This window comes from Canis lupus, chromosome 13, assembly GCF_048164855.1.
Source record: "Canis lupus baileyi chromosome 13, mCanLup2.hap1, whole genome shotgun sequence".
Lineage (NCBI taxonomy): Eukaryota > Metazoa > Chordata > Mammalia > Carnivora > Canidae > Canis > Canis lupus.
This window is the reverse complement of record NC_132850.1, coordinates 9,570,364-9,589,032: the sequence shown is the minus strand read 5'-3', so window position 1 is coordinate 9,589,032 and position 18,669 is coordinate 9,570,364. Positions and strand designations below refer to the sequence as shown.

The 18,669-nt window shown below is 38.0% G+C and overlaps 1 protein-coding gene across 4 annotated transcripts in view; it reads right to left on the bottom strand.

Moving 5' to 3' along the window:
* The window catches only part of C13H16orf87 (chromosome 13 C16orf87 homolog), a 29,244-nt gene that overhangs the window by 10,072 nt on the left and 503 nt on the right, over window positions 1-18,669 (bottom strand). For 2 of the 4 annotated variants that reach the window (XM_072772048.1, XM_072772047.1), the window contains exon 2: window positions 12,336-12,432. In XM_072772048.1, coding sequence (XP_072628149.1) covers window positions 12,336-12,432 — 97 coding nt within the window. Of the gene's footprint in view, window positions 1-1,365; window positions 2,306-12,335; window positions 12,433-18,669 lie in introns of all 4 variants that reach the window. The other 2 variants (XR_012005434.1, XR_012005433.1) reach the window with 2 other exon arrangements.

Below are 18,669 nucleotides of genomic sequence, written 5' to 3'. Positions count from 1 at the left end.
AGCTGCCCACTCAATGAATGAAACTGATCAAGAAGGACAAAAATTTGTTATCAAATCTAACAGCACCTCCCTTTAATCACCTAAATACCAGCTCTCAAAAGTCCAACAAAGAGGACTACTCTTTTTCTTAACATATTCTTCACTTGATTTTTCAGGCTTTCAGGTTTCCCATCTTACCGTCATTCCTCTCTAGCTCCTTTGCTGTCTTCTCTCAAGTACTTTCTCATCTTTAATATTAAAGCCCTAGGACTCTGACCTGAGCTCTCTTCTCTGAGAGATAATCCATAGACCTAAAACATTACACTCTGTTGTTTATGATGGTTCCAAATTTTATACTTTCAACTAGGACCTCTTCCCAAAGCTCCAGACTGCCTGACAGTTTCACTCTAATTTCTTACAAGTATTTCAAATGTACTAAAAAATTACTCTTGATGTTCCCTCTCGCAAAGCTTCACTGCACCACCCGTTTGCAAAAGCCAAATGATTTGTAGTTATCTGTGACTCAGGCTGCTGCTTCTTCTATCATCACAAACATCCACAGGTACTCCTTGCAAAATATATCCGTAATTTCTTCATCTCTCTACCTCTACGGGCAACATCCAAACTGAATATATTTCCTTCAGAGCTGCCAAAATTATCTTTCAAAAAATTCATCTGTATAGCTTCCTTTCTAAAATCTTTCATTAGCTTTTTATTATATTTAAAAATAAAGTCGAATTTCCTAACCAAAGACTACAGTGCCTATAAGATCTGAATTTGCCTTTCTCCAATCTTCTCTCATACTACAACACTTTGTTCACTACGCCCCAGACATGCCTTCCTTTCAATAAACCAAGTTCCTTCCTCAAGTGTCTGCATTTGTTAATCCTTCTGCCTAGAGCTCTCATCCCAAAACTCTGAATGAGACTACTTATTTACTTAAAATGTTTATAGTTTACCCACCTCTGAGTCTCACAGCCCAAATTTCTTTTTATATTCTACCTTTATAATCTGTTATTTACTTATATGCTCAATCCTCCATTAGAATATAAACTCTGAAAATTGGGATGCCTCTGTCTCACAGAATCTAGAATATTACCTACACATATTAAGTGGTACTGAATAAATAAAATCAGACTGAGCACATGCATCTGCTTCCTCCTTTCTGGAAAATCCCACTGAAATGAGAATAAACATAGGTAAAAGGTAAAGAGAAAAAGGAAAGTAAATCTCTCATGATGGAAACAAAGAAAGGATGCTATCAATCATCCAGAATTTCAGCAAACCAGCAAGCTCACAGGTTCTGATTAAGAAACCAGAATAGGAAAAAAATAAATAAAGAAAGAAAGAAAGAAAGAAAAGAAAAGAAACCAGAAGAGGGGGCACCAGGGTGGCTCTGTTAGTGGAGCCTCCAACTCTTGATTGCAGCACAGGTCATGGTTTCAGGGTTGTGGGACTCAGTCCAGTGTCAGGATCCAGGCTCAGCAGGGAGTCAGCTTGAGATTCTCTCTCTCTGCCCCTCTCCCTGTTCATACTCTTTCTCTAAAATAAATCTAAAGAGAAGAAGGAGAAGAAGAAAAAGAAGAGAAGAAGAAGAAAAAACAACTAGAAATAGAAGACACTACAATCCAAAACATAAACAAAATATGGTTCCTATCAAAGGGATAGCTGTTCTTTGTGAAAATACTTCAGAACAGGACAAAAACTACAGTAAGGGAGGGCAGGCCACAGAGTGATCATCAGAATATCTACAGAACTACAGCAGAACAACTGACATAAGGAAGTGAAACTCTCAGGAACCAAGTAATGTTCAAAGGAACTATGAACCTTCAAAACATAGAAGATACAAACAAATAAATGGCAGCTCCTCATAAAAATGAAATCCTATTAGGAATTTCACATTTTCTCCCAGGATGAAGGTATCCCAATTTTGGCAATCATGGAATTCAACACTGCCTCCCAGCACATGTAATTTACACCCAAAAGCCTGCCAATAAGCTCTATGGTCAAAATAGACCCTTAAAACAGTGTAGGATGGTAATGCAAGTTATCTACACTGATGAATCAAATCCTTCATTTATAAATATCAATAGGCAATTAAGGATTACCAGCAATTTAAGGAAAATAAAAAGTATAACAGAGAAGGAAGAAGATAAAACAGAAAAAGGCAGTTCATGGGCAGCCCCGGTGGTGCAGCGGTTTGGCGCCGCCTGCAGCCCGGGGTGTGATCCTGGAGACCCTGGATCGAGTCCCACGTCGGGCTCTCTGCATGGAGCCTGCTTCTCCCTCTGCCTGTGTCTCTGCCTCTCATTCTCTCTCTGTGTCTCTATAAATAAATAAATAAATAAAATCTTAAAAAAAAAAAAAAAGAAAAAGGCAGTTCAAGAAACAAGAAAAAAACAGCGGTGCCTCAGTGGCTCAGTCAGTTTAGTATATGACTCTTGGTTTTAACTCAGGTCATAATCTCAGGGTCGTGGGATCCAGCCCCATGTTGAGCTCGGTGCTCAGTGAGGAGTCTGCTTGTCTGTCTTCCTCTGCTCCCGACCCCCTCAAATAATTAAATAAATCTAAAAAAAAAAAAAAAAAGAACCAAGAAAAAATAATCTTAAAACATTCTAATGTATACCTTCAGAGAGCTCTGATTAGACTTTATGTCATTAAGATTCTTTTGCAAAAACAGAAAGCTCAATCCTAAAATTCATATAGACTCCAAGCAATCTGAAATAGCGAAAGAATCCTGAAAAACAATGTCAGAAGTTGCACATTTCCTGATTTCAAAACTCACTACAAAACTACAATAATCAAATAAGTGTGGTACTGACAGATATATAGACCAACAGAATAGAGAGCCCAGAAATAAATCCTTGAATCTATGGTCAAATGATTTTCAAAAACAGTGCCAAGATGATTCAAGGAGAAAAAGATAATATTTTCAACAAGTTGTATTGGGAAAACTGGATATCCATATACAAAAAACAAAAACAAAAACAAAAACAAAACAAAAAACCAACAAAAAAAAGTAGCTGGACCCTTATTTTATACCTTATATGAAAATTAATTCAAAATGGATCGAAGACCTAAATATTACAGCTAAAATTATAAAATGCTTAGAACAAAAAGGAGAGAAAAACTTCCTAACATTGGACTTAGCAATGATTTCTTGGATATCACAATGAAAGTATAGGAAACAAAAGAAAAAATTGACAACCTGGATTTTATTTTTATTTCTTTTAAAGATTTTTATTTATTTATTCATGAGAGACAGAGAGAGAGAGAGAGGCAGAGACACAGGCAGAGGGAGAAGCAGGCTCCGTGCAGGGATCCTGACGTGGGGACTCGATCCCTGGTCTCCAGGATCACGCCCCAAGCAGAAGGCAGTGCTAAACCCCTGAGCCACCACCAGGGCTGCCCAGCAACTCGGATTTTAACAAAAAAAAAAAACTTTTGTGCACCAAAGGACAGTATCAACAGAATAAAAAAGGCAATTCATGGAATGGGATAAAATATTTGTAAACATTTATCAGATAAGGGATTAATATCCAGAACAAAAAGAACTTCTAAGAACTGAGTAAAAACTCAATTCAAAAATGAGCAAAGAACTTGAATAGACATTTCGCCAAAGATGACAGGCAAATGAAAAGATATTCAACATCACTAATCACTAGAGAAATACAAATCAAAACCACAAGTTAGCACTTCATACTGATTAGAATGGCTCTTATCAAAAGCACATAAAGTAAGTGTTGATGAGGATGTGGAGAAATTGGAAACTCTGGGTATTGCTGCTGCTAACATAAAATGGTGCAGCTGCTTTGGAAAACGATATGGCATTACCATATCATAGATATACCATATGATCCAGCAATTCTACTTCTGGGCATATATATAATAGAAATGAAAGCAGGAAATCAAATAGATATTTGAACAACTATGTTCATAGCTGTATTAGTCACAAAAGCAAAAAGGTGAAAGCCAATTCAAGTGCATGAGTAAACAAAATGTGGCATGTGCATAAGGTGAAATATTAGAGAGGAAATTCTGACACATGCTATAACATGGATGAAGTCTAAAAACATTATGTTAAGTGAAACAAGCCAGACACAAAAAGATAAATATAGTGCGATTCTAAATAGGCAGTAACTACACTAGTCTTTCACAGGTACAGAAAGAACAGAGGTTGCCTTGGGGCAGTGGGGAAGGGGAATGGAGAATTATTGTTCAATGGGTACAGCGTTTCAGTTTGGGAAGATGAAAACCGTCCTGGTGGTTAATTAATAGTGGTAATGGTTTTGAGTACACAACATGAATGTACTTAATACCACTGAAGTGTACATTTAAGATGATTAAAATACTGATTTTATGTTATGTATAATTTACCACAATAAAAAATATGAAAAAGAGTAATAAGAGTCAATGATAAAGAAGAAATTAGAAAACAGAATGAACTGCTCAAAATTAAAGTGCAGGAGACAAGCTAAATAATGGACACATCTGAAAGACAGATTTATAGCTCTAAAAGAGAAATCAATGAAATTTCCTGGAACACCAAAAAAACAGAGAATAGGTGACAGGAAGTGAAGAGAAATGAAGGAAAGATCCAAGAAATCTAATACTCACCCATGACATAATTACTAATTATCTACCCAGTATTCATTCTCCCCCCTCTTAAAAGCACAGAATGTTCTGATCAAGAGGGCAATGGGCCCAGCTGAAATATATACATTCAAAGACTCTCCTGCAGATGATGCGGCCATGGAATTTTGTTCTGGCCAATAAGTAAGTGGAATTGGGTAAGGCTTCCAGAACGATTTTTTGTTTAAAGGGGCAATCACAGCTGGCGTGTCCCTTTGTCCCTCTGTCCTTCCCTCTTCTTCCTACTTGGAATGCTTATGGAGTACCTGGAGGTACAATAGCTACCTTGTAACAATGAGGATGAAAGCTACATCTCAGAACAAAAGAAAAAAGAACCCAGGTCTTTGATGGTATCATTGAATCACTAGTCCTGTAGAGCCAACTTCATCTTTCTTCACTAAACAGTGAAAAAAACCCCACCGCAGTGTCAGTCTCAGTAGACAGTAATCCTGATATATCATCCAACAAGTATGCAATATACCAGGAAGAAGAGAAAAGAAAATGGGGTAAAAAAAAAAAATCATAGGTAAAAACAGCTCTACACTGAAGATCTGAGCCCTCAGATGGAAAGGAAAAATGATAATGACATTCAAATGTGAGTACAGGGGCTCCTGGGTGGCTCAGTCAGTTAAGCTCGGATCATGATCTCAGGGTTGTGAGATCCAGCCCCACAATGGGCTCCATGCTCAGCTCAGAGTCTGTTTGGGATTACTTCTCTTCCAACCCCTCTGTCCCTCCCATTACTTGCATGAGTGCACACACACTCTCTAAAATAAGTAAATAAATGTGAGTACAAAGTAAAGGCCTTCCACAATTGAAAACAGGAAATGTACCAACAGATATTTCTATGAAAAATTTTTTTTCAGGTCTGAAACAACTTTCTGGAAAATTTATTTCAAAAACAAAAACATACAAGTTAAAAACAAAATGGCACACAAGAAAAATAGGCTTATCCTAAGAGTACAAAGGAAAGAAATCTTAGTATGACAGCTATGCAGCAGACCTAAAATCAATCAGTCTTAATTAGAAGAAATCAGAAGATTCTACAAAAAAAGTCTTAAAAATGAATATAGTCATCATTGTATAAACTATATGATTAAGAACCCAAATGTACAGGCACAGAGGTAAATATAGGTATGCATTTTTCCACCAAAGACAAAATAAAAACTTAAAGCCATGTCCTATACATGAATGTACAGCAATTTTAAGTGATTAGCACATAAGAAACAATGTTTTCTGAAATAACAAAACCAATGTCACTGTCAAGTAATTAAGAATTGAGGATCACTAACTACTGAATTAGTAACATTCAATCACTGGGTTTATAAAGGTACTAGCAATTGGCAATAATTATTTCACTTTTTTTTTTAAACAGGGTTTTTTTTTGTTTTTTTTTTTAAGATTTTATGTATTTATTCATGAGAGACACAGAGAGAGGAAGAGACCCAGGCAGAGGGAGAAGCAGGCTCCATGTGGGGAGCCCAATGTGGGACTTGATCCTGGGACCCCAGGATCACAACCTGTCAACCAAAGGCAGACGTTTAACCACTGAGCTGCACATCGGGCTTCCTGCATGGAACCTGCTTCTCCCTCTGCCTGTGTGTCTGCCTCTCTCTCTGTGTCTCTTATGAATAAATAAAATCTTAAAAAAAAAATGCTCAAATTGAGTTTAAGGCTTAATTTTTTTCCTTTTTTAAAAAAGACTTTATTTCAGCACACCTGAGAAAGAGAGGAGAGAGAGAGAAAGCATGAGCATGGGGGAGAGGGACAAGCAGGCTCCCTGCTGAGCCAGAAGCCCAATGTGAGGCTTGATCTCAGTACCTGGGATCATGACCTGGGCCTAAGGCAGACATATAACCGACTGAGCCACCCAGGGGCCCCTGAAAGACTTAATTTCAAGGTTATTTTTTAAACTCTAAAGCAATCACTGAATTTAGAAATAAGGTCCTACATGAACAAGATGGTTAATTTCTAAAAATTTATCTCCATTTAACACTGGCCCCCCAAAAAGAGTAAAAGAAACACATACCTAACAAATTAGGACATTAGTTAGAAAGGTTGTCAAAGAATTATTAATTGCCCTAAGATTCTATGGACTCATACAAAGCACTGAGCATTTCTTAATACAGATTTATTTATAACACTCATCTCTTCCCCTCATCAACATGAAAAAACTTGTAAAAATCCTTTAATTTCCATAATAAATTTTTTAATGTATTTTCAGCTAGATAAATTTTTTTTTTAAGATTTTATTTATTCACGATAGACATAGAGAGAGAGGCAGAGACACAGGCAGAGGGAGAAGCACGCTCCATGCAGGGAGCCCAATGCGGGACTCAATCCTGGGACTCCAGGATCGCGCCCTGGGCCAAAGGCGGGTGCCAAACCACTGAGCCACCCAGGGATCCCCTAGATAAAATTCTATACAAGTCTAGTGTCCTCCCTCCCTCCCTCCCTCCCTCCCTATTTCTACTGTGTTAGGAAGATATACAGATTAGTATATTTGAAAAAATGTGAGTTTTGAGCAATTCAAGCTTAGGTAAATCTGACTTGACAGATTATTTTCCTCCTACGTGTCACAAAGTTACAAAAGAAATTTCAACCCACTGAAATTTAAAATTATCTTTTATAGCTTTGATTTCACTTTTAAAATAAGTGCAACTTGAACTTCACAGATGGCTCTTTCTTGTTTTAAATGTTTAATTATGTAAGTAAAAGTCTTCCTTAATTCCTCCCTTGTTATTCAATGATCTATCCATTTACGTATCACATGTAGAAATCACTTTGTGGGGTCTAAAAAGCAAATGAAAAATTGAACCATGATACAGTAATTCTACTGCTGGATATTTATCCAAAGAAAACAAAAATACTAACTTGAAAAGATATGTGCACCCTCATGCTCACTGCAGCATTATTTACAACAGCCAAGATATGGAACCAACCTAAGTGTCCACTGATGGATGAACGGATGAAGATAATGTGGAATTTTATTCAGCTGTAATACAGAATGAAATCTTGCCATTTTTGACAACTTGGATGGACCTTGAGGGCACTATGCTAAGTGATATATCAGAGAGAGAACGGTAAATACCGTATGATCTCACCTATATGCAGAATCCTAAAAAACAAATCTGAGCTTGTAAGTAACAGACAGATTGGTGGTTGCCAGAGGTGAGAGTTGGGGGGCTAGGGGGTCCAAAAGTACAAACTTCTCTAAGTTTCTATACTACAAATAAGTCATGATGGTGTAACATAAGCATGGTGACTATAGTTAATAATACTGTATTGTATATTTGAAAGTTGTTAAGAGTAAATTTTAAAAGTTCTCATTACAAGAAAAAAATTTTTGTACAAAAAACGAGTTCATGCAAGTATTGTTTTATACTTTTTCCCTATATTAACTTTGTTTTAGAGATTTTTCCAAGTCAGTACATACAATCTAATTAGCACATACTGTTGTTCCCTAAAAGATGTACCCCACTTAACCATTCCGCTACTGATGATATTTGGGCTAAAACTTTCTATTATAAACAGTGTTGCTTATAAATCCTAATATATATCTCATTGTGTATTAAAAACAACTGTATCTTCAGGATACATACCCACTGATAAAAATGTCTAGATCCTAAGTCATGTGCATTTAAAACTTGTTAACAACTATAGTCAGACTATCCTACCAAAAGGTTGAGCTGATGTACAACTAGTATGAGACTTTGGATGCTGCCAGACTCAGGAAAGCACCTGGAAATCCTTGACAGTTTTGTCAGGATGTGGGTAAAAAGAATGGTATTTTATTTCTTTTTTTTTTTTTTTTTTAATATTTTTATTTTTTTTTAATTTTTATTTATTTATGATAGTTACAGAGAGAGAGAGAGGCAGAGACACAGGCAGAGGGAGAAGCAGGCTCCATGCACCGGGAGCCTGACGTGGGATTCGATCCCGGGTCTCCAGGATCGCGCCCTGGGCCAAAGGCAGGCACCAAACCGCTGCGCCACCCAGGGATCCCTGGTATTTTATTTCAACTGCATTTTCTTGATTATTAGCGAAGTTCATTATCTTTCCAGATATATATTATTCATTTTCATTTTTTTCTTTATGAATTCTCTAATTAAAACTGGAATGTTCCTGGATCCCACTGACCATGACCATGTTCATCAAGTACTTTTATGTACTCTTCTCTATCTCCCACATACTACAAACTATCCAAGGCAAATCTTACTTTTAAGAAATTTAATTGTAGAAATGAATATACTAAACTTGTTACATTAGCCATTTTCATCTGCACTTCAATCCTTTATCTAAGGCTTCTACTATAAGCCTGTATTATACTCAAGTAAATAGCAGCTGCTCACAGAGGTTAATTAACTTGTTAGATAGTGACAAAACTGGAATCTGAGTCTGAAGCCAAGGTTTCCACCCCCCGTTATCTGTACTATACCAACTGTTCTCTAGGCTTCAACACTCTTAACCCTCCCCTCCTTTGGTTTCTATGGCGTAATTTACTCCTGATGTTCCTCCACCCTTTTAAACCATTTTTTTCTGTTTCTTTTGCTGGTTCCTCTTCCTCCTCCAGGGAATTTCTAGGCTTTAATGTCTCATCTTTACTTCAAGGTTAGAGGGCTACTCTTATTAAACAACAGAACCTTAGAAAATTCCAAATGTAAAATAATGATGAACTGCTTCTTACTCATCACCATGACTTACGTAACACTACTCTCCACTGGTGATTCTCCTACAACTGACATGTACATGTGCAACTTCTCAGTTGGCCTGCACTCCCTAATAACCTCCAGCCGTTAAGATCGGTGTTTGCCAGAGTTCAGTCGCTAAACTTCCCCTTCCTACCCTATGGACCCTCTGGGACAAGCTCATCCATTTCTCGTCAACTACCATCTATTCCCTGATGGCTCAAAAGATTTATCTCCAGTTGAGGCTGTTTCCTGAGCTTTAGACTATATGTCCAACTGGGGAAAAAAAAACTCACATGGATGGTATTTCATAACCATATCCAAAACTTAATTCATCTTTCCCTCAAAATTTGTCCTCCTTGGGGATCCCTGGGTGGCTCAGCAGTTTGGTGCCTGCCTTTGGCCCAGGGCGCGATCCTGGAGTCCTGGGATCGAGTGCCACGTTGGGCTCCCGCCACGGGGCCTGCTTCTCCCTCTGCCTGTGTCTCTGCCCCTCTCTCTCTCTATCATGAATAAATAAATAAATATCTTTAAAAAAATGTGTCCTCCTTTTTATACTCCCTTTTGTAATTAACCCAAGTCACTGGAAGTAACTCTAAAATTCTTCCCTCTGGTTGAAGTGATCCTGACTCCTTAATACTTGCAGCACCTGTCCCTTCTCTCTGTCCTTGTTGGGTTTCTTCTTTACCTCATTTCTCACCTGAACCACTGGCATATGGAGGGAGCTTGAAAATATTTGTTGGATATAAAATAACACACTTGTCCCACTAGGGCACAGACCATGTCTTACTCATTTTGGAGACCCGGAACTGAGTTGACACACCACCCCAGATGTCTACTGAATCAATCATTCCAGGGTTCCATACCTGAATCAAACTCTGAGGAAATAAGAACCAGGGACCCATTTTTAAAAGCTCTCTGGATGATTTCTATATAGCTAATCCAGTAAAGTCTTTATTATATTGATAAAAGAGAGCAAATTCAAACAAAGGCTGAAATGGGATTTAATGACTTATTACCTCTATAGAGATCTAGAATAAACAGAACTCCCAGACATAAACAATTCTTGAATCACCTGCTACTATAACCTAAGCACCTACTAACTATATATATAAACTAAGCACTGTATATATATATAACCTAAGCACTAACTCAACATTCTCACTCAGTTAACATACTGCAATAGCGCACTTCTACCCTGTATCCCCACAATCTACTCCCCAGACAGCAGCCAAAATGGTATTTCTAAAAGGCAAATCAGAGCACGCAACCTTCCCTTCACTCCATCCCACGCCCTAGGAATAGTTTCTCCTCATAGTTTAAGAACAAAATAAAAAAAACTTTACTCTGGTTTACGAAGTCCTACACAATCTGGCCTCTGCCTATCCCTCTGGTCTCATCTCCCACACTCCCCTGCTCTTACTGTCTACACTGCAACCACACAGGCCTTTTTGTTCCTAAAATATACCAAACTTTTTCCAGCCCTAAAATTTCTGCATTTGCTATTTCATCTGCCAAGAATGTTCTCTTTGATTTCATCATGGCTAGCCCCTTTGTTCAAATTCAGCCTCAGTTTAAATGTCCCTCTCAGAGGGGCCTTCTCCAATCACTCAACCAAAAGTAGCCTTTTAGTCACATGCTAGGACAACAATCTATTTTAATCTATCATTTAATTTTAATTTATCATTGGTCAAAAGCTGGTGTTCTCCCTGTATTTATTCACTGTCTATCTCATGCCTACAAGAATGTAAGCTCCACAACAGCAGTGAACCTGCCCTGACAGTAGATTCGTTCATTACTTTATACCCAAGTCTTAGAACAGTTCCTGGCATACAGCTGGTACTCAAAATTTATCTGTAATCAATCTACTCTTATTTGGAGATCACCCCCCTGTTATGATTTTATCCGAGGATAAATAACAAAATTTCATCTTTTTGAACTTCAAAATTCAATCCATTGAATAAAGCCAATTTGATTACATTAATGAGAAAGTATAATTCCAATAAAATTATTTTTCAGATATTCTAAACCAGAGAATTATAAAAAAGTAACTAGTGTCTAAAAATTACATTCACATCAAAATCAAGTTATATTTTTCCAGATACTAATTCAAAAAAAAATCTAAGTTGTTATAAATTTTACTAGCACTGAGGAGGATAAAACCCAACGTCCATCAACCAGTGAACAGATAAACAAAACACTGCCAAGCAGTAAAAAGAATTCTTACTGATGTACATAACGATACAGCTGAATCTTACGTTACGCTCAATGAAAGAAGCCAGGCAAAAAAAAAAGTACATACTGTATGATTCTGTTTATACATAAAGTAGTAGAAATAGCGACAGAGGGATCCCTGGGTGGCGCAGCGGTTTGGCGCCTGCCTTTGGCCCAGGGCGCGATCCTGGAGACCCAGGATCAAATCCCATGTCGGGCTCCCGGTGCATGGAGCCTGCTTCTCCCTCTGCCTGTGTCTCTGTCTCTCTCTCTCTCTCTATCATAAATAAATAAAAATTAAAAAAAAAAAAAAGAAATAGTGACAGATAGCACATCAGTGGTTATCTGGGGTTGAGGGGTAGCAAGGAGAGAGTAATAAAGAAAAACTACAAAACTTCAGGGGAATGATGGACATTGTTCATTATCTTGATTGTGGTGACTAGTGTAATCATAGGACAAAACTTATCAAACTATATACTTTATATATGTGCAACTTATTGTCAATTATACCTCAAACTATTTTTTAATTTTTAAAAATTAGATTATGCCCTTGCTTAAAACCCTTCAATGGCTCTCCATCCTCCAATAATAAAAAACAGAAAATTTGCTATAAGATTTATCAGCATTATAAGGGAGTTAACATTTAAATGGAATGAAGAGCGAACTAATGTTATAAGCTGATTTCCAACAGCTAATAAGAACCAAAGACATACTTCAATAGGTTTTAATTTTTAACTTCAACAGATATAAATAATATATTCACAAAAATTAATTTTACATTTCTACATCAAAAAGCTAAATATGTGATAAACTCACAATTACCTGTAGAAGGTGGTGATTTCTCTGGGTGTTTTGCATTTAAAAGTTTTCTGCTAATAAATATGTAACCACAGGGACACGATTTACATGCAACAGGAACCTGTACAAAAATAAGAAAAATTATATTACTATTTTTCTATTAGACTTCTCAATGTTTATGTAGTCTCCTGAACTGAATCATAGATTTATTTAAGGAAGTCATAAATTTATTTAAGGAGTCATAAATTTATTTAGGAATCATGGATTTATTTAAACCTGCCTCCTTACCAACAAATTGAGACTGGTGGTGTGTCCAATACATCTTCACATTCTCCTAATGCTTTACAATACCATGTATATAGAAAATGCATGAAAAATGTGCTGATGGGAGTGACCAACATAAAACCATAACAGAAAAGACCATCAGACCAAGGGAAAATACGTGGGGGAAAAAAGGTAGTATTTCCTAAAATGTTTGATGGCAGTTATGTAAACCAACTGGAAAAGGGAACATGGCTGGGAATTAAAGTAATCCCAGCACAAGAATGAGGGCCCAACTCTAATAGTGAGAATGGAAATGGAGAAAGATAGATGCGCCAGACATTTCAAAAGGGGAAAATACTTCCATTATTCCATTTCATTAGAGAATGAAAATACTAATTTGAAAAGATCTATGCACCTTTATGCTTATTGCTGCATTATTTACAATAGCCAAGAAAAGGAAGTAACCAAGTGCCCATCCACAGACAAATGTATGAAGATGTGATATACATCTCAGGTGTGTATCCACTGAAGTTAGGACGACATGTATGGACCTAGAGATTATGCTAAGGGAAGTAAGTCAGAGAAAGACAAGTATTGGTAGATTTCACTTATATGTGAAACCTAAAAAACAAAACTAATGAACAAACAAAAGAAGAAACAAAGCCATAAATACAGAGAACAAACTGATGGCCTCCTGGGGGGTAAGGGAATGGGCAAAATGGGTGAAGGCGAGTAGGAGGTACAAGTTCCCAATTATAGAACAAGTAAGTCATGGAGTTGAAAGCACAGGGAATACAGTCTATGGTACTAGAATAGCCTTGTATGGGGACAGATGGCAGCCACATTTATGGTGAGCCTACAGGGCTGTCAAAACACCACATTGTACACCCTGAACTAATGTAACATTGTAGGCCAATTATACTTGTCTTAAAATTTTTTTAAAAGGGAAAGTACTGAAAATGGCTCCCGTACTAATATGAGAGGGCAAGATGCCAATTACCACTGATAAAAAAGAACAGTTTAAAATTACTTTGAGGGCCAAAAGCATACCATAAACCAAAGCAAATGTAGGAGAAGGTAGGAATCAAGATCTAGCATCTTTTAGTTTCAGCTCCAGGAAGGACATTGGATAAAACACTCAAGCTCGGGGATCCCTGGGTGGCTCAGCAGTTCAGCGCCTGCCTTTGGCCGGGGGCGTGATCCTGGAGTCCCGGGATCGAGTCCCGTGTCGGGCTCCCGGCAGGGAGCCTGCTTCTCCCTCCTCCTGTGTCTCTGCCTCTCTCTGTGTCTATCATGAATAAGTAAATAAAACTTAAAAAAAAAAAATTCAAGCTCTTCAAACTTCTGTTTCTACATGTGTAAATTACAACTGCCTCCTTTCCCTATTTCAAGTCTACAATGATTTTTCAAAAGCTAAATGTCATTAAAAATCATTTTTAAAATGTTTGATTTCTCCACAATCATTTCACTAATATTAACTGTAAAAATCCTTGAAATCACATGTTCACCAAAAAACAGAAATTAATCTCAACCAAAAGCACTCACAGAATATTTTATGATCAGAAAATTGCAATTTCCTTTTGTAAGATAAATTCCATTTGCCCACTGTTCTGCTTGTGTAAAAGTTTAGTTACAATTATAAAGCTTTTTATCCAGGGACGCCTGGATGGCTCAGTCAGTTAAGTGGATGACTCTTGATTTTGGCTTAGGTCATGATCTCCGGGTCCTGATTTGAGCCCCAAGCAGGGCTCCATGATTAGTGGGGAGTTTGCTTGAGGATTTTCTCCCTCTCTCCCTGCCCCCACTTGAGTGCGCTTTTTTCTTTTTTAAAGATTTTAAAAAATTTATTCATGAGACACACACACAGAGAGAAAGAGAGAGAGAGAGAGAGAGAGGCAGAGACACAGGCAGAAGGAGAAGCAGGCTCCATGCAGGGAGCTGACGTGGGATTCGATCCTGGGTCTCCAGGACCACGCCCTGGGCTGCAGACGGCACTAAACCTCTGAGCCACCAGGGCTGCCCAAGTGCACTCTCTCTTTAAAATAAATATACCCCCCGCCAAAAAAAAAAAAATAAATAAATAAAGCTTGCTTTCTCTGTGTAAAGAATGCTTCATAGTCTGAAATATAAATACTTGATCTAATTAAGCTAAATTAGTATTTTGGGTGAATTTTCTTTGCATAAAAGTACTAAACAAATGATCTCTAGTTTGCAGGTAAGAAAAATAACATTGAATCCTATAAAAATAGTCAAACTCCAGATAGGCCAAATAACATACTTAAGAAGCATTAAGAATGTGATGAGATTCTTTCAAGCCAGGACAGAAAATGAAACGTTACATTTTCTAATACGGTAAAACGCATCCAAAAGAGGTTATTTTAAAAATTTCACATCTTCATAGAACTAAACTCAAAGGTACTGACTCATTTCCTTTACACTTACATCATTAAGGGCATTCACTGTAATATAAATTGTTTTAAATTAATGTTATCCAAGAAACACAGAAACATGATGTCCTTATTCAAAAGCTCCTTTGCCACTTGGCAAGCATTTTCTTCCAGCTACTAAAACTGAACAAATTTAAAGTTAGGTCTCTTATATGCAAGAAAAATATTATCAACACATATCCTGAATTAGGAGAGGGCTGCACTTAGATGAGACATGTACATATGACTTTGGCATGAAAGAATGCACAAACACTGATAGGCTGATTTTCACTCCTTAATGAGTCTTCTATGATCAAGAAACATTTATGCGCCTAAGTCACCCTAAAATCCCTTTTAAAATGGAAAGCTCCTCTTCCCAACCCCAACCCTGAAAAAATACAACCAACCACCACAACCCAAATCCTAGTAAAAGAATTCTTAAATAAGGTGGACTTCAATAATATTAATCTCTTTACAGTATAATTTGCTTTTCAAACAAAAATTCTGTTTCCTTCAAATTTTAGTTGTAATACCAAAGATGATACTAATGAAAATTCTAATGCTATACTCTTAGGGTTTTAAAATAGAAAAAAACCCAAATTTTTGTTTATTGATGACTTCTTGTTTATTAATTTATCCCTCGAAAAGTGCATTTGGGTTATTTATATGTTTACAATAAATCACGTAAAAACAAGTAAAACGCTAAAAAAAAAAAGTGCAAAATACATCCTGGTCCTATATTGTTTGATCTTACAAAGTTCAAAATAACCACATTATAGAGAACTCATTTACATTCTTTGGTGCTAAGAGAATCAAAGTGACCTACAGTGGACACGTTTTGCTACATAACACATAAAATTTCCTATAAATAGGAAAAAAATAGCTGCTCTAATAAAAAAATTAAAAAACAGACACATACACAAAAGATACCAGACAAGTAACAAGAATCTTTAATGTGGCTACATACAAAATGGTTCAGTAATGTGAGCTACTGGATGTGAAACCTCTCGAAAATGAAAAGTACTGTGGTTTAGATGTTTCAGAACGGTATTTTCAATGGAGGCCCCGTAAAGGGGATGTTATAAAACAACTGAAATCTAGGCCTTGTTTGCTGATCTCTGTACCTGTTTTTAAACCTACACACACACGGACACAGAACATAGGTAAATCTATTTAAGTGGTGCAGTCTTCTCAAACTTTAAAGAATTTACATATTATTTTATGTTTATAAAGTATACCAAAATTCTATTCTAATATTCATCAAAGACTTAGAATAACAGTAATCTCATGACGTTTAAAAAACGGCTTTCTGGATTATAATTTTTTTTTCTCATTTATAACTATAAGAAGCTTGTACTGCCTAATAATTAGCTAAAATTAATCTTTTAAAAAAATAAAATCTTTTATTTCCTTCAGTCCAGTAACTTTCAGTGAAGCAATTTCAAGAATTATCAGAAGTTTTATTTAGTCCTCATGTATACTTTCTTCTCTCAAATACTCACAATAAATAAAGAACAAAACCAACATTTTAAATTATGTAGTAGCTCCCCATGGACTCAACTGTGTCCCCCACTAAATCCAGATGTTGAAGCCCTGACCCCGAATCTCAAGGTACTTGGGAGGTGAGAGGGTCAGGTTTAAAGTCATGAGGGTGGGGCCCTCACGGTGGATTAGCGGCCTTCTAAGGGAACCAGAGAGTTCTCTCTGCTACAACTCCAACTTCCAGGCTCCAGAACCGCGAGAAAATAAACAGTCTGAGCCACTTAACCTCTGGTTTTTGGTTATAGCAGCTGGGAGCAAGGGGCCGCGGGGTCCTTGATAACGAGATGAACGTGTGCTTCCAAATTAAATGTCCAGCACATCTTGTTGAAGATTACCGGGATGCCCAACAAGCTTATCGTCCTTCCTTTTTTTTTTTTTTTAAGATTGATTTTCTTGTTTTTCTTTTTCTCTTCCTTTTCTTTTCTTCTTTCTTTCTTTTTTTTAAATTTATGATAGTCACAGAGAGAGAGAGAGAGAGAGAGAGGCAGAGACACAGGCAGAGGGAGAAGCAGGCTCCATGCAGGGAGCCCGACGTGGGATTCGATCCCAGGTCTCCAGGATTGCGCCCTGGGCCAAAGGCAGGCGCCAAACGGCTGCGCCACCCAGGGATCCCTCTTTCTTTTCTTTTCTTTTCTTTTCTTTTCTTTTCTTTTCTTTTTTCTTTTCTTTCCTTTCCTTTCCTTTTCTTTTTTTCTTTTCTTTTTCTTTTCTTTTTCTTTCTTTCTTTCTTTCTTTCTTTCTTTCTTTCTTTCTTTCTTTCTTTCTTTCTCTCTCTCTCTCTCTCTCTCTTTCTTTCCCTTCCTTCCTTCTCTCTCTCTTTCTTTCTTTCCCTTCCTTCCTTCTCTCTCTCTCTTTCTTTCTTTCTGAATGATAGACATAGAGAGAGAGAGAGAGAGAGAGAGAGGCAGAGACACAGGCAGAGGGAGAAGAAGCAGGCTCCATGCAGGGAGCCCGACGCGCGACTCGATTCTGTGACTCCTTTTCTTTTTTTTAAACAGATATTAAAAACAGGTTATTTTTCTCTAAAGAGTACGTTATGCCAAGTAAAATAAGGTCAAGATTTGCAGTAACTTGTGCCCTACAGAAACTGGAACGCGTGAACCTGCTCCTGGAGCACAGTTAATTGGAACAAATGGAAATAACTTAAATATGGATATAATCTCCTGCGAAAGGGACTTCAATCACAAAACCCAATTCTGCCAGAATTTAACGACTCTAAGTGGCAAACTCAGTTTCAACGGCAAGAACGCCGTCTTCACTCTACTTGGAGGGACACGGCGGAGTCGCCTTTAGCCGCGTAAGCCCGGAGGGTCCGGGAACCGTGTTCTCCTTGCGCCCCCAGGCCCGCAAAGGCGTCTGGGTAAGGCGGCAGCACGCGCGCTCAGGCTCGCTCAGCCCGCGAGGTCGCCCTTAACGCACCGACACCAGCCCGTCGGTTCCAAATTTAAAAAAAAAAAAAAGAGAGAGAGAGAGAGAGAGATCCCTGGGTGGCGCAGCGGTTTGGCGCCTGCCTTTGGCCCAGGGCGCGATCCTGGAGACCCGGGATCGAGTCCCACGTCGGGCTCCCGGTGCATGGAGCCTGCTTCTCCCTCTGCCTGTGTCTCTGCCTCTCTCTCTGTGTGTGACTATCATAAATAAATAAAAATTTAAAAAATAAAATAAAATATTATTTTAAAAAAGTCTCCATCCATTTCAAATTACTCCAGATTTAGGAAAAAAATTTAAAAAAAATTTTTTTTGAAGAAAAGGGGAGGAGGGAGGTAGTCATTTTGAAAAAAGATTCTCTGAGAAAAGCAAGAAAAGAAAAAAAATCACCCCCAGCCCCGCGCGCGCGGGCGTGAAATCGGGGCCTCGGGGCGGTTCTCCCCGAGTTCGCGCCCGACCGGCCGCGGGCTGAGGGAACGTCCATTATTCCCGCGAGACGGGACGCGCGCCTCACGCCGAGAAACGGTTTAAAAACCAGGTTTTTAAAATCACAGCCGTGACGCTGCTAATTCTGTGTGGAAACGAGTCATTCAGGGCTCATCGAGCTACACGTCGGTGACTAAAGAGACCTCGAAGCACACAAACGCCCGGTTCTGAGGCGGCGGCGGCGGCGGTCACGTCCCACGGACCCAGCGCGGGGG